Genomic DNA, 25,569 nt, shown 5'->3' with positions numbered 1-25,569 from the left:
TGTTATAGGTGGTTAAAGGTGGCTTACATTGAAGTGACGACCGGATATTGAGAGATGGATTAGTTTCTGTTGCCTAGGGAATTTTGAACTTATATTGCCATGTGGCCATTGGCGAATGGCGGTTGCTACAACAGGACTCGTGTGTTTTTCGAAGTTTCCACAGTTCAATATGGTACCTGCGGATATTACTGGATGCGCTTAATGTGGATATGAATATCATGAGGTATGTGAACATTTGGGAGTGTGAGCGTCTGGAATTTTACACGGAGATGGAGTTGAGGAAAAGATGGATGTATCTATTTACTACATGTTGTATTTAATGTATATTCGAACTGTTGCGTAGGAGAGTGGAGTTTTCCACTGGGAACACCCAAATATTCCGAAAAACTTTTTTCCGAATTTGATAACACCGAATATGTAATTTACGAAATATTGCAATACCGATTTTTTTAAATACCGACTTATAAAAATCACGAAAATTATAATTTCGAATATTATAATCACGAATATTTATTATTACGATTGTTAAATATACGAACGTTAAAAAATACGATTACTTTAATATACGAAAAATAAAATACCGATTTATTATAATCACGAAAAATTAAAAACCCGATCGGAAATATGATGATTCGTGATTTTGACAAAAAAGCATAAACGTCTTTAAAACTTTAGAACCTAAACCAAAAAAATGGTGCGACGACGAGCAAAGCGAGGAGGAGCGTGTAAGGTGCACAAAGATGTCTAAAAACAAAGCGAAACGCAACGGAACGTTTAACATACGGCTTAAAAGACATATTGTAAAATAGAAAACTATTTGTTGTTAAGTTTCACAACAAATCAAAGCATACGCACTTTAAAAACCCTGGAACATAAACCTAAAGATAGGTGCGACGACGAGCAAAGCGAGGAGGAGCGTGTTAGGTGCACATAGATATCGAAAAACAAAGCGGAGCGCAGCGAAGCGGAGCGGAGCGTTTCAAATATAGAGTAAACAAAGTTTGTCAAGTTTTGTTAAATAGTAAACTATTTGCAGTACTTGTTGTTAAGTTACAGAACAAAGCAATACAATTGCTCGGATTTTTACGGTGTTTAATTTTAAAAAGCTTAGGACCTAAACCTAAAGATAGGTGCGACGACGAGCAAAGCGAGGAGGAGCGTGTTAGGTGCACATAGATATCGAAAAACAAAGCGGAGCGCAGCGAAGCGGAGCGGAGCGTTTCATATAATATAGCTTATTTATTTTTGTTTGTATACGGATTATGCTGTTAATAAACACTGACTATTCACTAAGAAACATTGCTGAATTTGTATTTTCGGAATACTAAAACTTCGGAATTCGTAATTTTAACAATTCGATATAATAAAAAATCGCACTTTTGAAACTTCGAAATAATAATATTCGGAAAATTGACTTTCGTAATTTTAATAAATCTGTTGTTTGAAATTTCGTTTATTATACTATTCGTGATTTTCGCTATTCGGAAACTTAAAATTCGGGATTGTGAATTATTCGGAACTATGAAATTATTCGTAATTATGAAAATCGTTATTTTCATATTCGTAAAAAAGTAATTCGGAATTCTGTAGTGTACCCGTTTTCCACTTATTAAAGTACTCTTTATCCAGGGAAGTTAGACCGGCTTCGAATTAAAAACATGATTAATTACCTACTTATTAAATTTTATGACTTGGATATATAATAATATGTCAGATAGGTTTTGCCCGTTGGTTTCTGCTGTGATTATTATTATTGTATACTTACTAAATATTCTCTAGAACATGATCATTCTATGGAATAGTACAATCAGTCGAATTTGTCTAAAATTGTCGTTTTTATTTATTTGTTTGAACAAAGTTGACCTTTAAGGACAAATGAGACTAGATTAATTTGTCATGATCATACAAGGATGAATGGATTGATGGACTAATATGCTGAATATCGTCATACATGGATGGCAGCTCGAGGGGATGGGTTATCTAGATATGGAAGCTTGAATCCCTGTAGTATTAAAATTTTGTGATTATAAATATTCAACTTAAATGGGATTTACATTGATTAGCAGTTAAGTACTTATGTTAAAATTAAAAGTTTTGGATAAAGCTGGAGCGGTATCGAAAAGTCAAAACAAGGTATCTGAAGTACTAGGGTACCTAGTTATCTAATATTTATTTTAAATGGGATTTACATTGGTTAACAGTTATGTTAAATCAAAAGTTTTGGATAAATCTGGAGCAACTTTTGTTTGAATAAAAATATAGGGCAACTTGTTACTTTCCCTTAATAGATTTGGATAAGTAGTTACCTGAGCTTAATTCTCTCTGCGCTCTCAAATGCTCGTGAAATGATAACTTCATTCAGCAAGGGATTTCAGGGATTACATTGTATTGTATAGGTACTTACCTAGTTCCATCTTCGGCAATTTGCAATTACCTACTTATATGTAATTATAATAGTTTTGGGATTTAATGGTATCTTTTCAGTTAATAGCAGATTGCATCTGATATATTTTATGTTCATGATAATAGGTAATAATTAATTTGTATTCAGGATACATTAAAGAGAAACTCTGGAAGATAAAGCTTATTATAAAATTGATGACTACTTAGAGGACGTTAATGCATGGCTGTGATAAGTACTTGGCTCAGCTCATATTATTATAATAATTATTATTAAGCTTATAAGTATTGTATAAGAACCAAACTAGTTTTAAGTTTTTTTTTGAAAAGATGGCTCAGGAGTTTCTTGCCTCCGTTCTTCTCCTTAGACAGAAAAGAGCCCCCCCTTATCCGAACGGAGAGTAATTAAAAAAAAAATGTACACGATCAAAAAAAAAAATTTACTTTGACTTTGGATAGACATCAAAATCCACAAAAAATGTATGTAAGTTCTTTTTCTGACATCTCAGGTTAATTGGTACTTACCTAGGTTTTTACTTACGATTGCTCCTCTGATATATTTCATTGTTTAAACATTATTTAAGGATACTTATAAGTACTTAATACCAGTTGTGGAGTGAATAACTTTCAGAGTTTCATATTAATGCGTGACATTGTAGTTTAATCTGTAAGGAGTAAGTAATATATGTTTGATGGATATAATAGATATGGATTGATGCAATTTTTATGGATGATTTGAAGGATAACAATTACAGCAAAACTATAAAGTCATGGAAACGGAAGTGGAACCTAACTAATTGTTAAAGACTGTATTTAAATCGATTTATTATTTTTATTTAAGAACATATCCGTTAAAAAGCTATTATCAATAGGCATGTTATTTTTAAAATGAATGTACCTAAATGTAAGCAAATAATTGACAATGATAAAAGTCTTAGCAAAATCGCACTCTTTATTGTCAGGACTTCATAGTTGGTCTGTATCAAAGTATGTTATGTAAAAGTTAATCATGGAACAAAACAAAGATCCAGAAGGTTGTTATTGTAAAAATACTTAATGGATGAATTTTATGGAATTAATATTAACATTATATACTTAATTATTTAATAATATTGATAGATATGTATATGGATTGATGGATTTTAAATGGATAATTGAAGAACAACAGTTATCAAAGTTAAGTTAATGTTATTTAAAGTTAATCATGGTATTAAGATATGGACCAAGGATCCAGACGATTGTTATTGTAAAAATACTTAATGGATTTTTAAGGACCAAGGTCATTTAATGAATCGATGTTGAATTATGATGGATTAAGTTCAAGCTCTAAGAAGATGTAACTTAGTAATATCTTAGTCCTGCAAGAATGGGTTTGCAGTATTGCAAGAATGGGTTTGCAGGACTAATGAGTTTTCTATCAGTACAGCTAGAATTGATGGGTTAGCTGGTACTGAATTCCCTGCAAGATAGGAATAATTGAAGTCTGCTAGAATGGATGGGTTAGCAGATTTTGATTTGTTAAGTATCCAGTATTGCTAGAATGGATGGGTTAGCAAGTACTGGATACACGATTCTCTACTAGAAATGCATGGATTATCAGATTGTTATCTCTTCGTTTACTTATATAAAATAACGTCTTATTATGGCCATTTTTATGAAATTGTTATTACAATGTACAAGGAGTAGTCATTAACGTTTACAATTTGCACTGATAACTGTTGATTGATTGTTAAGTCATTGTTTTATACAAATATTTTGTCTGATGTTAAAGTTAATAATTTCATTATATTAGTGTAGACCTACCTACTTAATGATATTAGGTATAATGAATACTATCGATAGTCAGTCTCACTTGCCGAGTGTAAGGTGCCTTTGTATCTACTTTGATCCGTGTATGAGGACATACACGAGGTCAGGATGGACGAGTGTAAGGTTCACTGTGAAAGTATCCTAAATTGGGTATTATTTCACAACATTAATTCATATTTTAATTGATTCTATTATGTTACGAGGAATAGTGGCAACACCGCTCTTGAGGGAGACTGACATTTGATTGACAGAAGGGAATAGATGTCAGGCGAGATGTCAGAAAAAGGAGGGAATTGGGTTTTTGGGATGAAAAATGGTGGTTTGAGCTGTGGATTATAAAAATGTAATTTATTGCTAAAACTATGAATAATGCTGAAAGTCATGGAAATAAACCTATATCGTGTACATTTGGTGGTTTTACTACAGTACCTAGAAGTTATATTTATTGAATAGGTACCTTACAAAATATAGTTTCAATTAACATAAGTATTATAGGTTTACAAATCCATTCGCATACTGTGACAACGGTTCAATTAATTTTCCGCAAATTGCCAGTGTTCAAACAAAAACGTTTAATAACATAAACGTTGCACGTTGCGCCCGGGAATTTAATTTCGAAATCGGTAACAATAATAACAGTTTTGTCGCCGCCATGAATCACCGCGCCACAAAGGCCTGTGTCACCGGCTAGGTGTTAAATCCTAAAGCACAATGCTCAGGAAACATTACGAAATTTGATAGCACCTCAAATATGCTTCTACGGATTTATGAGGAAAGTTTGGGGGTAATAAGGAACTTCTAGATTAACGTGCTGCGGGAATGTAATATTACTAACGTGTGTCGAAAGCTGTTTGCTCGCTGTGGATTTCAGAACTAATACTGGGCACAAATTGAGTTGCAATATTTGACTTTCTTTCGGTACCTACACAGCTGCAGTGTCGGCTCCAGAGCGAGGGTTTGCCGCCCCCTCTTTTAGAAGTAATCAAAGAAAAAGCTGCAGGCGCACTTAGCGACAATCTCTTAGCGTCCCAGCTGGGGTACCGGGTGTCATAAAAATATACACCATTTTAGCGAGTCGCATAACACTTCAGGTTTAGTGGAGTTCGAAAGTCGTCAGTAAAGTGCGAAGTGGCCGCACGTGGTTGTCGCTGGTAAATGGGCCCAGCGTTTTAGGCGTATAGCGGCGACACCTGCGCTCACGGTGGTGAATGTTGGGTTTCCTTGAAACTAACTTTTAATGAGGTTTCGTGTTTACCTAGCGTGCTGTTTGATAGTTTTGGTGCCACTATACGTAACCAAAATAATAGGTTGACTTGGAATTTAATCATAGACAGCAGGGGTCGAATAGATGTGGGCTTCAAGTCAATTTACTCGAAAAGCAATAAAAACAACTAGATATATTTTTAATTGCATTCGTCTCCGCCAAGTTTTAACGAAGAACACTCAAATAGATATCCGTCGGCACTGTCTAGAAAAACAGGAAGAATAAAAAAGCGAAGTGGTAGGGACCTACTGGAGTAAAACAGTTATTACTTTTTAAACAAAGTTAAGGTCGCCGGGAGTCCCTTTAGTTCCTTCGGCGTGTCCAATCAAAGAGAGCAAACAGTAGGCCCCTGATTCAAATACGTCTCAGTGAGGAAGCTTGGGTAAATATTACTGTTTGAGATGAGTTTCAAATACGGAACATGAAAGTAAATGTTAGACATGTTTATTTAGAAGCCGACATTTTAATGGAATGATTTTAATGTTTTATAAGGGAGCCTGTGGTTCTTCTATTAATTTTCCGTGGTTTCATTATTCATAATTTATGTTGAGAGGTGACGCTGAAGCATCATCAAAAAGTGCTGATGCAACGCCGCTACTGTCAGCTAAATCTAATGGAGTGAATTTTGAAGGACTCTTTAAATTCCGTTGATTTTTAAAACCTAGCACAACGTTACAAGTTAAATGTTCATATTCATTATAAGTTTATAGTAAATTTTACTAACCAGTCCAGTTAATATTAAATTTATTGTGTTTTATGGATGCAATACATGTAGACTGCAGAGCTTGTGTTGATCACAAATGAAAAGTTATAGACATATAGGTAGTTACTTCCATATCCTATAAAACCTCCATAAGACATAGTAAGGGGCCGTCCATTAATCACGTGAGGTCGTTTTTCTAATTTTTTGACCCGCCCCTCCCCCCTGGTGATATTTGGTGAGGTTTTTGACCAACCCCCCCCCCCAAATTGCGGATGCATTAAGTATTTAATTCATTTTATAAAAGTCTACCAGTGTGCCGATTCACATCCAACCCGTCAATGTGACATCTACACGACCCCGAGTGTCGAAAGTGCGGGAATAGATCTGCGGTCGGCGGGATGCAGGGGGCGGGTGAGGGGGCGGGATGCAGCGGGTGACTCACACTGGAGGTTAAAAATCAATAAGTCGAGCCTGTCGGCCGAGGACCTATTGGACCTTGGAGAGATGAAAATGGGAGAAAATCGTGTGTCTTTAGCTTTAGAATGGGAGAAGTAGCGGTTTTTTTGGATCCAGTGTTATGAACGCATTATAAACGGAAGGATTTTTGTGTAGAAAAAACATAATTATGTTAGGTGCCTAGGTTATTGGCTAGAATATTTATGAAGAAAACAAAGTTACTGCTCACTAGAATATGGCGCAGGGAGGCAAGTGAGAGTGAGTGAGGTCCAAGCGCGTAACAGACCAGGACAGGGTGAGTTCCACCTTGGACTTTTCTTTTTTAATAATTAATTCCAGGTCATTGCGCGGGTTACCTTTATTGCTTTTCAACCCTTTCCGACGCTTCATATCCGTTACAGTACTTTGTTTATGAGAGCTGTACAAGATTGAAACGTAGGGGGGTAGTTTTGTATAAACTTTGTAGATCCTTGTTTCGTTCTCTGAAGTTATTCTATTTTAGGTGCAGGTAATGCTATTATGTGGGGGTGTGAGGAACCTTTTACTGTCTTCTTTTTAGTTCAGTTGGCACGGAGGGGAGATTTTGTAAGATATTTTCTATAGGCTCATAGATGCATTTTATAATTTTTCATATTGTGCGAAAACATGTGAAAAGTTAATTTTTGGGCATTTTAACAGTCAACGATGAAGACTTCTATGTTTTTTTACATCTGTTCTTATGTAAATTAAATCGGTCAGTAACAGCGAGTCAACTATGTCATTTGAAGAAAGGTTTTAAACTAAATTTGCTATATTATTTACCTATGAATCTAGTTACCGGTAGAGACGAAACAAACCCAGGCGAGGCCATGAATTATAATAATGAGCGTCCGGTTTCGCCCGGGGGCTGATTGACGCTTCTTGTTCAGGGAGACCGGGTTCGATCCTCGGCAGGGGCTTGACGTGGAACTGTCACAACTGGCTTTGATTATGTGTGATTGCAAATTACTTTTTGCATTGAGAGAAACTTACCTTACCTATACCTACCCATAAATCACACATTACATTCTCGTTTTTAATAGGCACTTACTTATTTTATAATATCTGAAGCAAAATAAACATTTCAGTGGAGCCAAACATCCCACCCACAGGATCCGTTTGGTGCAAATGCAAAAATCTAAACTCAAAATAAAAACGCTTTAAAACCCCATCAAGTTTGCAAAAAACATCACAAAAGCCCATATCACGGTCCAACAGCTGCAACAGTCGACAGTAAACAGTAGACTAGATACTGTTGCACGCCGCATGGCCCCACAGCAATAGGGTTAGTCTAGCTTCACAAAAAACAAACGACCGAAAGCTTACATGCAACCCGTACGTTTGAAGCAACGAGATAAAGACGTGTATTGTTTTGTAAGCTAGAGTGACCATGCAGCCGCGTCGCACCGAAACGGAAAACAAAACGACAAGCACTCCATTCGCAGGAAAATAAATCACTATATTTGGGCAGTTAAAATTTTACGCAATTGAATTAATTACTTAATGTAAATGTTTATTTTACTCTGCTGGCAGTTAACGTAACTGAGTTGTAAAGGGGAAATAGTTTTATTTCTGGATATATTAACTAATACTATTTCATAACCTACAGCTTCATTAAGTAGAATCTCCCAAGTTTTTCATCATTGTACTTCCAAAAAACATAAATTATGCTTAAGCACGCCACCTTTTATAAGCAACAAAATCATTATATTACCTCAAAAAGTAATTAAAACAAGCATTCTCGCCATAACGATGGTGTAATCTTTATCTCCAAGATCGTTTTTACCCCAGAATCATCCGTTTATACCCCGCAGTTGACCGTTTATGCCCCGCAGACAGTTAACTGGTTAGAAAAGACCAATTGAGGGTTAATAGTCGGGTCTAATGGTCCGCTGAGTGTTGGACAGACGTAATGAATATAAGGGTTAGGACGAACGACGTTTTTGCGAAGAGCTGGTGATGACGTGGGTGCATATTTAAAAAGTTTGGTCCTGTTTGTTTACTTGTTGTTTACAATGTATAGTGGTTAAAATTTTGCGATTTCGTTCTCCTGAGAGTTCAAAATACACACAGGGTGGGAATTTATCAGTGAACTCTTCATCGTCGTCGAAGTTCGACAGAGAAACATAACATTCCATTGAAAGCCATTGTAATTACTGTAGATTACGAAATTCCAAGTGCCTGAAAGTCAACACTTCACTCACTGACTAATCAGGACGCAGATAATGACGAAACTAACTTCCATCACCTCCAACACAAAGCTTTGGAACAATTTAATAGATTAGCTACTCAGCCGCCCGCCCAGACACAATACAAAATAGCACTATCATATCTCACACAGGCAGGCCCTTGCATCCGTACAATGGCGCAGAGAAGGGTTTCAAGTGCACAAAGCGAGACCGCTCGAGTGTTGTCGTATAACACTGTGACACTTGTCGACGTGACTGTACTTGCAGATGAAAGCATTTAGTGTGCGTATACTTAGATTGTGGTGTAGAGTTGTGGATGTTTCAATCTGGTAGATTACTTTCGCCTATAGATTATTATTATTTCAACTTTTTTTATGGATATAAAACGTTTTGAATTCAAATAGTGTCTAGAATCACCCTTCTTCTAACTATTTTATTGCAAAATTCAAGCTCACTGTTCATGTTCTAAACGGAAAAGGAATACCTACGTCTATTCGTCTCTTCAAAACTTTACTTTGAAAGAAAATTATTTCCGGTGCAAGCTACAACTTTGAAAGAAACCAACGAGTAAAGTATAACATGAAATAAAATAACCTGTAGTAAAACCGCTACAAAAATGATTGTACACCCTAGTACACGATGTTCTATAGCCCTATAGTATCGGACACACCTTGGATTCATTCAGTCATGAAACTGCAGTGCCTATATACTTTATTCTTTCACAACCATTGCTGCGACAATTCGTATGACACAATCTCAAACGCCACTTCCTACACGAAATAAATGCTTCCTGTGAACAAGGGCGTACCCAGGTAGGAGCAGGGGGGGGCAGTTGCCCCCCCCTAGAAGATGAAATAAATGTAAATCTTCTGCCAAGTGGAAATTAAAAACGTGTTAAGTACCTACTCTGCGCAAAATCTAGATTAGTAGCTTGTAACTTATTTTATGTAACTTTTTAGCAGTTATGCATATTTTTATTGGGTAGAGATGACTTTTTGCGGTTGGTGGTGGGGGTGTTTTCTCGATGAAATCACTCGTAGAATACACCCTTAAAGTTTGTCGGGTTCGAAAAACAACACATTGTATACGCGACCGACCATCATCTCGAAACAGGTAGGTACGAGCTGCCCCTCCCTAGCTGAAATCCTGGGTACGCCCTTGCCTGTGAACGCAATTTCTGACAAAATAGAATCATGAAAGTGCCAACCGCTTCAAACCCTTTCCGCTCGGCACGCCTATTGCAGCCGCAAATGCGATTGTACCCACAAATACGAGACGAGTATTGAAAAATATTGCGTTCATGTATCGTTACGGCCCCACTCGCGCTCCCGCCGCCGTAATGGAAGCGAAATAAAAGGAATTCACGCGCCTCTATCCCATTCCTACTCCAAAAGGAAATCTACAAACGCCAAATGTAATTCCAAATACAATATTTCGCTTTGTAAATGCTGCGTTCGCTTTTCTCCGCCCTAATGCAATCCGGCATGCAAATGGGGTACAGCTAACCGTATAAAACTGTTCGAGTAAACTTTGAAAGAAGTCTGTAAAACTATAAACTAAGCTCGGAAGCGGTCGGACGTGCGCCGGTTCATTAGAGGACGAATAAAGTTTCGCGATTCGAATGAAACTCTCCAACGTTCGGATTTAAAAGGAAAAGTTGGGGATCAGTTACCTGACTGAGGCTGTCACCGACGCTGCCGTCTGTGTCTAGGGTTCTGAACAGGCTCCTCTCCTTCAACGCCAGGTCTCTGGGTCTTTGCCGTTTCTCTTGCGCTTCCCTCATGGCTTGGTGTTGCAGTCTCTCGAAGAACTCGCGGGGTCTCAGCGGGGGCGGCTCGTCATCGGGGGGCGGGGGCGGCGGGGGCGGCAGCCGCGTGGGGGGCGAGCTGCGCAGGAGGGAGCGCTCGTCATCTTCAGTTGATCTCTCATCGCGGTCCGAGTCGGAGCTGCGGCTGTCCCGGCGCCTCACGCCTTGCAGGTGCGGCTCCAGGAATGACGCATGTCTGCAACAAAGATACGGAAACGTTAGTTTTTTTATCATCACTGTGGTGCATGAATAGACTTCGAGGGAAGTAAATTGAGCTGCAACCACCACTGACTACTCCAGTACAGAATCATACCAACTAACACACGGAAGATTTTATCATGATGGCAATAAATGAAGGCACTAAGAGAAAAAATTGTGGTTTCAATGATTTGCATTGGTGCCAACGGGGCGGTTAATTAACGTGTCTCGTTAAACTGTTAACATGCTAAAGTTTTTACGCATTTCTATGAAATTAATTAACATTTAATCCTTTAACGTTAGAGCCTTAAACGAAGTGTGTGTGTAACGGTATAACTTGCTAATTAATTCCGAGAGCAGAAGTTGGTGCACTGAACGTGCAGCGCGTCAGGAATCCAAGATGGCCGCACATGCCGCAGCTGGCCACACAGGGGCTTTAACTAATATTTATTCTCCTCCTGTGCCTATGGAACCCTCTGCGTATTAATGAAAAGCGTATTAGGCACGCCATAATGATTCGAGTGCAAAACTGAAAATACATGCGAAGTAGCTCATTGCAGTTAAATAAATATCAACCGCATTGAAAATAAAACCAACGCATTGAAAATCTCGAAACGAACGAAACTCGCCGTACGTCAAATAGTAGTCATTGCCTCCGTATATTATCACTAAAATAAATTCTAAAACAAGGAGTACAAAGCTGTGAGTTACGTCGAAGTGTTCACCGTACCTAGCGTTAGCAGTGCACTTGTTATCTCACTATATGTGATCACCAGTCTGGAGAAAACTAAGAAACAATAAATTAATCAAAGTGCAGTTCTGTGAAGTGACGGTGAATCGCAAAAAACTACATTCGTAATCTTCTCAACGTACCCTATCTTCACTTTTAAACTGTCTCACCAACATATTGAATATTTCACGACTGTTGGTATCTGAGATTTAGCTGAGTTCGTCGAGCAGCCCACTACTCTGCCAGAGAGACTCGGGATCAAATCCTCGACCACACATTATATTCTTTTTTATTTTTATTTATTTTTGAACTGTCGCTAGTTGTATCGTAAGCCGTCGCTCCTACGTTAATAATGTCGATCGTGCGACGCACACCGCCTTCTACCCCGGTCGATGACGGACCGCATCGAGTTAACTCGGAGCCAGATCTATATAACAAATCTACCGACCACATTAATGTATTGCCGCGGAAGAAGCGTATTCACGAAGATACTTCTCCAAATAAAGATTTCGACACTTTTAGACGAGAACTAAGGGCAGATATGATGAGCATGTTACGTAACTGGCAAGACGACCAGAAAGAACTTTTAAACACCATGATGGCGAGTCAAAACGCAATATTTCAAAAACTTGCGTCTGACGTCGCTGAGGTGAAAACCCAAAATAAAGAGATACATTCAACAAACCAAGAAATCGAAAAATCTATAAATTTTATTAATAAAGAATTTGAAGACATGAAAAAAAAAGTGGAAAACCTTGAAAAAGAGAGGTCTGAACTAAATCAGTACACAAAAAATCTTGAAACGAAACTGAAAGATCTACAGCTGAGCTCGCGAAACTCTAGCATTGAAGTGAGGAACATACCAATTAAAGACAAAGAAGCATACTCAGACCTCGTATCTGTTATCTCCAACATTGGCCGTACCATAGGCTGTAACATTGATACTTCAGAAATAAGAGACATTCGCCGTCTGCCTGGTAAGCCCGGAACTACCAAGCCCATCGTGGCAGAATTTGTTCATGTACATACGAAGCAAAGCTTCATCGCAGCATCAAAAGGATTTAATAAAAAATTACCCGTGCCTGATAAATTGAATACCGAAACGATTGGGCTCCCAGGCAACCGTCAACCAGTATATGTGGCTGAATACCTATCTGCGAGCTCTAAGAGACTTCTGTATTTAGCACGGGAATTCGCCAAAGAAAACGATTATGCCTACTGCTGGTCTTCAAGCGGAAACATATTTTTACGCAAGAATAATGAAGGGAATCAAATTATAATACGCTCTGAAGGATGTCTGCGAGAACTCCGTAATCAAAAATGACTAAATTTCTCTATCCATTGTCAAACTCTTTCATGTATAGAATCTAATTTATTACATAATATAACTCTGCGCTGTAATGTATCTGTCTACTCATCACTTTTATACACTTATACACCACTCATCCACACTTCAAACCACCAACAAAAACACAACAAATACAACACAAATATATGTACAACACAACTTTCACCCCAATCATCCAATAAAAACATAAAAATACATTTAAAAGAAATGTACCTAAACATTGATAAAAATATAAATACTTTGGGCTATGGCACAGGTCTTGATTTTTATTATAAAAATCATCGTAATTGGCGCCTTATGAATACGCATGTAACCACCCGTTACCAATGGCTAATTTAATTAATCTTACACCTGAATTAGATAACTTAAGTATATCTAGGGCTTTTGCGGTCAATAAAGATGAGTGCCATAAATTTTTAAATACCTCTACATGTAGTTCGCTTTCTATTATACATATGAATGTAAGAAGCATATCAAAAAATTTTGAACAATTTAGAATACTTTTATATTCTTTAAGAGTTTGTTTCGATGTAATTATATTAACTGAATGCTGGTTAACTAAGGCAGTGACACTACCGGTCATTGAAGGCTACAAGAGTTTCCTCACCACAAGAAACAGTAATCAAAATGCAGGTATTGTAATGTATATTAAGAATAATCTTAAAAACTATACTATTCACGAACCGCTTGCTGAAGAGTGCGACAGCTTGATATGTAAACTTGACTCTCATACTGCCATAGTGGCTGCATATAGATCTCCGTCGTATAGACATATTAACAAATTCTTAGATTGCTTAGACAGTATCCTACCTAATCTAGCCTCGTTTAAAAATCTAATCTTGATTGGAGACATTAATCTGGATATCAAGACAGGTTTTCAGGACCAGCGGTCAAACGACTATCTTAATCTGACTTCTTTTTATGGTCTCATGCCTGCACACCGTATCCCTACTAGATATGAAAACTGCCTGGATCATGTTCTACTTAAAACCTCTTATCCTGCCACTACACTTGTTCTCGAAGCAACTATAACAGATCATTCTCCCGTAATACTCAAATTAGATCTACAGCATATTAAACGACACAAAAACAATTTCATAACGCGTACTAATAATTCTGCTATTGTAAATGACATAAACCAATTAGACTTCTCCACCTTACTCGTAGCGACCGATGTCAATCAGGTAACTGATACATTTATTAATATGTTAAAATCTATTATCTCGACACATACGATAACTGTTCAAATACCATGTCGGCAAAGAATTATAAAGCCGTGGATAACTATAGGTTTATTAAGATGTATTCAAAACCGTGATAATATGCATAAAAAAACTAAAAAACAGCCAGATAATGTAATACTTAAAATAACCTACAAACGATACCGCAACTTCTGCAATATTCTACTTCGGAAACTTAAATGCGATTATGAGAGAACAGAGTTTGTAAAGGCCCGTAACAATCCTAAAAAAACATGGGAAGTAATTAAAAAAGTTACAGATTCGACCGGATCAAAATCACCCCCTATAGAGCTACTAAATATTTGTCCCAGTGCTAGCCTGTCTGTCAACGCAGTCAATACGTATTTTGCAAATATAGGTAAAGATTTAGCAAACAAAATAATTACCAATACAACTGTAGAACCAGCTCCCATAAGTTACTGCTCTGTCTCTCCTCCTAACTCCCTTAGCCTCCTTGAAGTAAGTGAAGAGGAAATACGAACTATAATACTCGACCTTAGAAGCGATGCTTGCGCTGGGTGGGACGGAATATCCCCTAAATTGTTTCAGTTATCCGTAAATACACTAACACCTATTATAACCCATATCTGTAATCTTGCAATAAGGACGGGTAAATTTCCCAAAGCACTTAAAAAAGCCATGGTACACCCCATTCACAAAGGTGGAGACAGAGACGTTGTTAATAATTACCGGCCAATTTCGATTCTGCCATCACTCTCAAAAATTCTGGAAAGAGTGATAAATAATTCCTTAGTTAGTTTTCTTGAAGCAAATAATATCTTATCCAAGAATCAGTATGGTTTCCGAAAAGGTCTCTCTACCGAAGATGCTGTTGTGTCGCTAACAGACTTTATAGTTAAGAAAGTAGATGACCGTTTTAAGTGCCTTGGCATATTTTTGGATCTGTCCAAAGCATTTGACACCGTCTCTGTCCCACTTCTAATCAAGAAGCTTGAAAAATCTGGAGTCCGAGGTATTGTGCTAGATCTCTTGGTCGACTATCTTTCTGACAGGACACAATTTGTCAAAATCAACTCTCACAGTAGCGAGCTTCTCCAGTTGAACTATGGGGTACCACAGGGTAGCATTTTGGGACCAACCCTCTTCCTCTTGTACGTAAATGAGCTCTGCAATTTAACCGCCCAAAACACTCGTATCTTCTCATATGCGGATGACACGGCGATTATAGCCTATGGTGATACCTGGGAAGAAGCCATATCAAATGCTGAGAATGTTCTCTCTGTTGCCATGAGTTGGCTGTCTAATAACCTTCTAACCCTTAACATAGAAAAAACTAAATATCTGACTTTTGCAATACGATCTTGTGACCATCCTCCAATAGTAACTATCCAAGCACATTCATGTTCCAATGCGTTGAATAAATGTTCCTGCTTTGCTTTGAGTAGAGTAAGTTCAATAAAATATCTAGGAATCCTTTTAGATAATTGCCTTAATTGGTATAAACATCTTGATTATCTGACATCTAGAACCAGGAAGCTGATTTTTATTTTTAAAAAAATCAGAAACTCCGCAGACTATGAAACTTTAAGAATAGTATACACAGCGCTCTGTGAATCTATTTTAACGTATTGCATCCCGGCCTGGGGAGGTTCTTGTAAGACAACCTTTATTAATTTAGAACGATCACAGAGAGCAGTGCTTAAAGTAATGTTCCGAAAGCCTTACAGGTATCCCACAAAACTTTTATATAGTGAACTTTCTTTCCTAACCGTAAGAAAACTATATTTATTACGATCTACACTTCGCAGACATACTTCAGTTCCTGCTCAAGTTGATACGATTTCCCGTAGAAGACCAAAACCTCTCTTTCCTGACATAGCTACGCGTAGTAGATTTGCTGAAAGACAATTTTATTGCCAAAGTGCCAGGATCTATAATTTTATAAACAATTCCCTAAACCTCATATCCTGTACTTTGCATGAATGTAAAAATAAAATTAAATCATGGCTCCTTCCTATGAACTATGATGAGATTGAATCCATACTTTCTTTAAGTATAATTTCTTGTACATATACGTGTATATTACAATTTCCCCAACCCGCAGACACATCCACATTCACATACACACACCCACCCACACACACACACACACACACACACACACACACACACACACACACACACACACACACTCACACACACACACACACACACACACACGCACACACACACACACACACACTTAGTCATATATTACTTGTACCCTACAGCTATTGTACCTACTCTTAATTATTGCTTAACCTTGTTTGTAATAACTTTCTTGCATATCTTTTGATATACTTTTAGGTTGTATCTTTGTTAGCACGGTGAGTGACCGCTGATCCTCATCGTACAGGTTTCTACCTAGTTTGGGAATCAGGGGACACGATTTAAGCATATTCTGTACAGCCTTTACTTATTTTATGAACCTTTGTAAGATTGTTCCTTTTCTTATGTTTTTGGCTTTGAAATAAATAAATTTATTTATTTATTTATTTATTTATTTAATCTCCTTATTTAGACCCCAAAATCTGTGGCTGTATCTTGACCGTATTATGCCATACCTTTTTCTTCTTGCAGACGATTTACCGCTTTTTTACACTTGAACAACCAATGAGTTCTCTACAAAAAAGGCAATCACAAAAACGCGACCATAAAGACAGTGTAGCCCTGAATATAACTGCAATTTATTATGCCGTCAACGCGTTTATAATCGTTAACGCAACACAATATCGCGCGGACGCTCGTTACGTTAAAAAATCGACGTAATAACATGTCCAGGGGTGACACTCAATTTGTTAGTGGCCCGGACTGATGGGCTGTCACCCGCCACTTGACTCCTAACGACAATATTGTGTGACACCCCTGAAGGATGACTGATTGGTCAAAGGGTTATTTAGAAATTCGCTTAGAGTTCGCCAGTATGTTGATGATAGTAATTTTATTTATATTACCAGACATTCTCTTGTTAGTGAAAAAACGTATGAAGCTCAAATGGCATGCTTACTTATGTTACCTATTAATATATTTTATAGAAATGCCAGTGACTAGAATTTGATGCTTTATCAGTATTGAGAATATTGAAATCTCTTTCAGAGATGAAAAGTGTTCTAAACTCTAACCTTTTATGAGATTTATACGCTACTAATTCAAATTTATTTTCAGGTTTAGGTAAGCTATTGTTATTTTTTACATTCACTAGTCGCCTTCATCCACAACTCGTAAATATTTTTTGCGCCATTTTTAAAAAATTATAATTGCAACGTGGCTTGGAAAGGAATTATCGTCTATTTTGGTCTCACTTTAGATAATAACTATTATGTCGCCATTTTAATTTCATCACAAATATAACCTCACAAAACTATAGCCATCACGATACCTATCTACCCCGTCACTAAGCTCGAGTGTCCCCTACAGGACACAAGATGAGTAACAAATCACAGCTCACGATTATGTCACATGTCACCTGCACCGTGCTCGTTAGTGACCGGTGTCCGTAATCACCCATTACGATCCTATGTCGATGGTTATTGTGTTTCACCACCGTCGAATGTAGCCTTCTAGGTAATTTTGTAGGCGATTTAGGTGTAAAGTATTACATATTACATTATTGATACCCTAAATAAAACGGTTAATACTTATACATTAGGTACAGGTAGTATTCGTTAGATACGTATTTATTATTATTTGCTATATTTTTGTGCTCATATCAAGTTAGAAAGCAAAATTAGGTATATTATAAAAAAAAAACTTCTCTTTGCATCCGATAAATGACAGAATCACGTCACATGTCACATTCCGGTTCATTACGCGTAATGCCCAGCTCGCAATTAATTAAAACTCCCATTACTTTCTACCTTCACTGTAGCATGCACCGGTGACCGGAGGCACCACCCTCTGAATTGAAATCAAATTGCAATATTTGAGTTTTTTTTAGTTTTAAATAAGACTTACATGTCATGATTAAAATAGTGAATAATAACTACTTTATGGTTTTTTTTTACAAATTACAATGGATACAGGAACCGACTTTATTAAAACAAAAGAAAAATGCAACATTATTTTTACCCGGGGTGGGTACGGCTGAGATTAATTGTGGCAAAGCTGCTGAATGTTACAGGAAAATAGGAATTTCCCTCTCACGCCGGTCTGTGCGTTGTTTGACAAAAGGCCGCGAATGGCCTAATGGGTGGTCTTTGTTTGTCTTTATTTCGGCCTTTGCCCGGGTGTTGTTGTTTTGCTAGATAGAGTCCCGGCATTCGTGGAATGTCGGTCTGTTATCATAATAATTATGTAGGTAGCTGAGAACGTCACAGAGTGGATGCTAATTATAAGTCAACCTAAGTCGGCATAAATTCACTAAACTGTTTCTAGAAGAATCAAGATAAGTACTCTATCATTTTAAATCTCAATTTAGCGAGAGCAAATTAACTTTTTATTATCAGGCCAAGGCATCAAAGGATTTAATTGAATACCAGAATATTTTTATTTTCTTAGATGGCAAGATTCTAGTCAAACTAGATTTCAAAACCGCCATCTCTATTTATTTTTCAAGAGACTCTTTCCAATATGATTCTAAACTTGTTTGCATAATACCGTCAAAGGGACCTCACTCAATATTCTTATATAATGATTATGTTGTAAGTACATAAAGCTCTTCCCGTAGTAATAAGATTGCTCAGGAAATGTTGGCAATATTCTAGCGAGACGAAGCGCCTTCTGCCGAGTTAATAGGATTATAGTTGGCTCTTATAACAAGGGGCGCAAAACTATTATTAATAATTTAAATAAGAAACTGTTAATAATTAATACATAATACCTATGTATATTATAAATACACATGATTTTTGTTTAGATTAAAAACTCTTTTATCGAGCCATTTTCAATGTGTGATTAGGTACTTCGGGTACGGCATCATAGTAACATTGTAAAGTTTTTGTTCTAATATGTTATAAAATACAAGTACTTTGACTGTCGATCTTTAGTCCTGTAAGTATTCGTAGGTATACTTTACCATTACAATTTACTCTTCAACCTCACAGAAAAACCCAACGGTTCCGTATTCTGAATTTCCATTCATTGTTATTTCACTGAAACCCGTGTGTAAAGTGCGAACGTGGGAGGCCGTGAGACGGGTTTAATCCTATTAGCGGTGACTTCCAGCGATGCGGAAGGACTTGCCGGCTTCCATCGCTGATAAACGGTGTGGGACAGCGGCTCCCGAATACTTACTACGGAACCCTTTTTTGCTCGCCGTTTTTTTTGACGGAATACTAGCCTATAACTTGAATCTTTTACCATGCATCCATGTTCTTGCATTTGCGTTACAAGTGCTTGATTTCATTATTCTTGAGTAATATTGAAACACCTGAGCTCCTGTCACGGAACCCTTTGGTTCCGCGGACCACTATTTGGGAACCGCTACGCTAGTGTAGAGTTTGGGAATTAACAAGTGGAGTTACCTGCAGTGGGAGAATGTTAAGACATTCTTGTAATCTTGGTAAAACAATTCCGAACACTGTTCTAAACACACACTATGTCTATACAGTGAAGGTATTATAATTTTATTTCATGATTGTAAGAACATTTTTTATTGGTTGTGAATATCGCTAGTAATTATTATCAAATGAGGTCAGAAAAAGAGGCTAACATGGCTATTAAAGAGCAACCCAGTCTTACACAAAAACCGCTCAGTAATCAATTAAAACAAGGATTTATATTCAGTTAACAAAATGCTAACGACAAGCCAAATTAATTTAAAGCCATCTTTGAGTAAGACTCCGGCAATTCTTATATAAAATATCGATCGTTATTTTTTACGCAAGCCTTTTTCGATATATTACCTACCAAGATCACAAACTTGAGAGCAAAAGCTTGGAAATGTTTTGAGAAAATGACAAAGATGCAATATTTAAGTGACGTAACAAGGATAAGATTTCGTTGGTACAAGATCTGCGCATGTAATAAGTTTGTAGGAAAATATTGTTTATGAGAAAGTGCATAATAAGTACGTAATGTTCTAGCTTTAGTATAAGATGGCAATATTACAAATGCTAAGATGAATACGTCTACTGCATTTTTTTCTTAATTAACTTTATCATAATAATTTATATACGTGCCCATTATATTTTATTGGCAGATTTTTTATTTATATCATTTTAATAACAATAAACATAGCTGTAAACAGACAGGCAACAGACAAGCATCTGTTTACACGCATGGTACTCAAATGAAAGTGTAATAAATAATAAAGTAACGCACAAAGCGTGCGTTTAATAAACGCATTCATTAGTTTATTGTTCATTCTAATATGCTCAAGGAATATTTATGCAAAAATGTGCACGTGCAAGCTTCGTCTACGCATATATTTGGAATGTCTAGTTTAAATGATGCTGACCCATCCCTGTAATATCTAGTATTAAAATAAAAAAATATAAGTATTGTATCTATATATTTTTTTAGCATGATACAACGCTTTTTTCCTAATTTAGTGCAATTCTACGTCAGTCAATGAATACCAAAAGTGTATAATATTAATAATTACCTACCTCCATCAAATTTAATTCGATTCTTATCAAAGCTTGTCAAACTCAACTAAAACCATGGTCACAATTTTTCAGAAAAAGCTAAGTATCCTAAAAAAAATCACGTTTTCTTTTCATACAACCTCCGTGTTTCACCATCCATTGCGCTCAATCTTCTTTAAGCAGAGACATCCTTGAGAGTGCAGCGCGCTGACTAATGGCATTAATGTATCCTTTGCGACACTCTCATATTGATCACATGCATCCGTGACTTCCAACGAGGTGGCGCTGGCAACACTTTCCAGGTTACCGTGCGGTTTCGTATAAAATTTAGGTTGTGTCAAAAAATTACATGCTAAATAAAGGAAAGAAAACATTTAGGTAGGTTACTTTCGCTTTGACGACGCGACGGTTAAAAAGTTTAGGTTCTTTAGAGGAAAAATAAATGGTATAAAGCTAAAAATATACATTTGAATAGTGGCTATTCGTAGTTTAGATATGATTGTAAATAAGGTTGAAGTATTAGCAGCTACTTATTTATAAATAGTAGCTACTTATGTATAAGTTACAAGCACGTGCACTTAGGTTAATTTTCTTGTCAATACTAAGCTACATAATATACTGGAAGAAACACACTTTCCACAGGAAGCGTGGGTCGTTAATGTGACGGTTATGACAGGTATTACTGTCCGCTAGTTGCATTAATAACTGTATGTAATGAAAGTTACCCGTGCCTATGCCTTGACAGAGTTTCTAACTGGGGCCTAAAGTCTGGTTTTTAATCTTAGATCTTACTAAATTGATCGATTCTGAACGGTTCATCAACAGTCGATTGTCCCGCCAATAGAACAGTCGACAGTTCATGAATCGTTCAGAATGTGTCAATTTAGTATCTGAGAATAAAAAACAGACTTTAGAGTGGTCGCCGCGACTGAAGTCTTACGACAAAATCAGGAACTAATCTAGCCATCATTACTATCTGACTATGAGTGCAGCCAAAAACTAAATAATACGTTGGAGACAGTTATTACAGTAGTGGTGGAGTTAGAGTAGTGGTGCTGTAACTGATAAGGCCTCGGCTAATAATATGAATCAATCTATCAATTCATGCATTAGGTACTTATATAATGTGAGTAAATAATCATAGCTAATAATTACGGATATTACCAAACTACGTTTAAAGCCACTTGCTTATCTAACGTTCTTACATCATAATATCTACAAAATGTATTTTAATTGACCTCAACAAAAAATCTCATGACCCCGTGAGAATTCTGTATGTACTACTACTATTACCCTCTTTGTTAGTTTATAGCTTTGTTAGTAATTTATAATACCTACATTTGTATATTTTATAAAACGTTCTTTACTGTCTTGTCCGCCTTATTATTGGATGTATACAGACGGTAGTATTTAAGCTCATTTTATAATTTCAAATACTTAATACAAATTAGATTTGCTTTGAGGCGATGTTGTGATGATAAATCACGTAATTATACAAAGCTGATCCTTGCAGTCCTTTTAATCCAGAGGATTAACTATACCAAGGGGCCGACTGAAGGGAAGAAAATAACATCCCCCGAATGGTTAATAAATAATGAAAACACGTTCGTTTTACGGCCACCGTTTTGTTTACATTAATTTGCGTAAATTAGTAATTTTCTTGACGGAGTGGTAGTTATTTTTAGTTGTTATGTGCTGGAATTAAGAAGTAACGTGGTATTTTGTTACGTAAATCATGAATACTGAAATCCAGTCTTTGTACCAGTACTTTTACCAAAAACTATATACGTGTATGTTTAACAGATTAGGCCTGACTAGGGCCCCGCCCAAAAACGGAGAAAAATGGGTTCCGTAAAGAGTATTCAGGAGCCATATGCTTGTAATTACAATATATAAGTAATCGTAATATCGTTGAATTCCGTGCCTGTAGTTGAATCAGTATACAGTAGTTACATTTGAAAATGACAATGAAACCCAATATTCAGTGTAGGAGGACGGCATTGAGCGTGCGTGCCAAATCGAAGCTGTATAAATAAAGCTAACTGCACACAATATGTCGCACGCATTTAGTTACGCTCCTAACAACATTTCAATATTTTACGAGTCTATCGGCGTAAGTGCAGTGCAATTCATCGTTGCATTTGACTCGATAACATTAACGATATCTAATTATATCTAATTGGGACAGTTATTTATTTGGTCTCCAGCCTGTGGGGGGCCTATCACGATGTCAAAACCAAATAAAATTTACGAAGTATTTAGGCCTAATTTCACACCATTCGGTTAGGTTAAAAATACCTCGGTTTGGTTACATCATGGACCGTTAAGGTTAGTGAGTGTCCCACCATGCCAAATCAAGGGGTTAACTCCCTTGATCGGGTTATAAACTTAATTGCTGCTGTGGGGTTCCGCTAAGACTTGGTTAAGACCGGTAACCAGGCAACGGGTTGTTGACTTTTGACACACCTGTCAAGAATTCAAGATGGAAAAATTAACAGCGCCTTTGATAAACAATATACGAACTAGATGTTGTGTGACATAAAAAATGAAGCGAAATACTGTCTGGGTTTTATATAATGTCAAACCGAGATAAAAGTTTTAATTTAATGTCCTAACCTAACTTGGAACCGCAATATCGAAACACAAATTGATGGCCCTACCTAGAAATCGAACCCGGGATCCCTGGGTGATGAAGCTGAGCTTCTACCACTAGACCACAGAAGTAGATATAAGAAGTTAAACCTAATGACTTAATGAGAACTATTGAATTAAGTGAAAAATCTTCTAACAAAATATTTTAAAATAAGACCTTACTTAGAAATTGAGGTGTTATTTGTTGAGTCCTTTCTTTTGCACTGACACTCCATCTAGTTCGTTGTATTGTTTTTCAAAGGGCATGGCGTAATGATATTATTTTCAATGACGGATGTCAAAAAACAACCTCGATAGAAATAGTAACCATGGCAACCTCAAAACCAAAAAGTTTGGTTGTTTGAGGTTGTTTGACATTATAGAGACATAGACACCAATTTCAATGAATATGACAGAATATTGAATGAAGTGTGAGTGAATGATTCACATAATGCTTGATTTATGAATGGTCTATTATACCCCATCCACACGCTCGGCGAACAATGGCAAACAGCAAACAGCAAACAGCAAACACTGACGTGTGGATGGGTGTTTGTCGTTGTTTGCCTGTTTGTGTTTGTGTTCGCCAGTGTTCGGCATCGGTGTCGGTTTTTCTTGCCAGATCAAAGGATGTTCGGCAAACAGTTTTCTACGTATCCACACGTCTGGCAGCGATCAGTATGCGCGCTGAGCTTGGAGGAGGCGGACGTATCAACTTGCTACACTTTTTCGTTGACGCGCATTTTTTTTAATGTAGTATGTTCACCGATTACTCCGCCGTTTATGAACCGATTTTGAAAATTCTTTTTTTTTTGTATTGGGTTGAGCTCCCAGGTGGTCCCAATTGTTTTTTCAGAATTTTATCTCACCCCTAAGGGTGGGTAAACGGGTAAAAACAGGGTATGAATTTCCATTTTGGACACATATTAACCGATTCTAATGAAATTAAAAACATAAATATAGTTCTTGTAACAAAAAAATATGATGGTGACCTTGAGCTGATCTGATGATGGAAACGGAAGGCAGTCAAGGGAACTCCTCAACAGTATATAGCAACTTCCTCGTGTTTAGGCTTGAATGATTCGTATTGATTAGTAGGACTTTTTGGTATCATTTGCATCTTACTTTTGATTAAAAATTATTGCAAATAAACTAAAAACTATAAAATAAAATAATAATTAAAAAGAAGAAGTCAGTTTTTTTTTTTAATTATTATTATTATCGCCACCATTATTACAAAATCGTCTTTGCTTTCTTCTTATTTTCCTTTTTTCTTTCTCTTACTTTAATTTATATAATAAAAAAATGTCAACCCGAAAGTATTAGCTCGTCGTCCGCCGTGTTTGCCGGTTCGGAATGTTATGAGCGTTCGCCGAGCATGTGGATGGCTGTTTGTGTTCGGTGATTGCGGTTGGTGTTTGTGACTTTGTTTGCTGTTTGCCGTGTTTGTGACAAACAGCAAGCGTATGGATGGGGCTTTAGATCGCGTCGTCAGCAAATCAGTTATTGAGACTGTAACCACAGAGTACATTAATTATTCTGAGAATAGAGCTATCAGTCACACGATGATATCAGCGCCAGCTGTAGATGTGCCCAGGAACTAAATTTCATATATGTATATATAGCACTAATGGTAATACATAGGTATTTTGATTTATTTCTAGCTATTTGTATCTATTAAATACCTACGTGAATAAAATAACGGGGATAAATTAATACATCAGGATAAGGTTTGCGACATTTATTTCTTTTTTTATAATACTCCACACATAACATTCCACCAATAGCATTGGTCCATTTTCCGAATCTTCCAGCATCCTTATCAGGATTGGGGAACCTATGTAAGGTACTGGTGGTTTCACCTGCAATAAAAACATTTATATTTAACCAGCATGACGGAGAGCCGTGGTGGCGTAATGGATAAGGCCTCGTCCTCTCAATCGAGAGGCTGTGGGTTCAAATCCTGGCCTGTACCAATGATATGGAGTTCATAGTTTAATGCCGCGCGGGATACTGGTTTCTACTCTTGGTTTCGCTTGAGCGTCGATGAACTACGAACGCGATCCATTACGGTATCGCCGAGTTGCTATGAATACGGTATCAGGTCCATTCTTTTGGCAACCGAGTTGTGCATAGCTTGATAAGCCGCCACTAAGCACCAATCCTTCAGCTAGATTACATCAAACTTAATTTTACGACGGTAGACACAACACTCGTCCAAAGTCGGAACATTAATTAGTGAATATAG

At 37.0% G+C, this 25,569-nt stretch overlaps 1 protein-coding gene across 11 annotated transcripts in view; it reads right to left on the bottom strand.

The window, feature by feature from the left end:
• LOC105386506 (protein sprint) overlaps window positions 1-25,569 on the bottom strand; it is a 201,697-nt gene that overhangs the window by 25,294 nt on the left and 150,834 nt on the right. For all 11 annotated transcript variants that reach the window (XM_038113896.2, XM_038113895.2, XM_011557082.3 and 8 more), the window contains one exon: window positions 10,512-10,842. In XM_038113896.2, coding sequence (XP_037969824.2) covers window positions 10,512-10,842 — 331 coding nt within the window. The remainder of the gene's footprint in view (window positions 1-10,511; window positions 10,843-25,569) is intronic.

The sequence above is a fragment of the Plutella xylostella genome, chromosome 18 (genome assembly GCF_932276165.1).
Source record: "Plutella xylostella chromosome 18, ilPluXylo3.1, whole genome shotgun sequence".
Classification (NCBI taxonomy): domain Eukaryota; kingdom Metazoa; phylum Arthropoda; class Insecta; order Lepidoptera; family Plutellidae; genus Plutella; species Plutella xylostella.
Note: the sequence above shows the minus strand (reverse complement) of the source record. Positions and strands in the feature narration are given on the sequence as shown.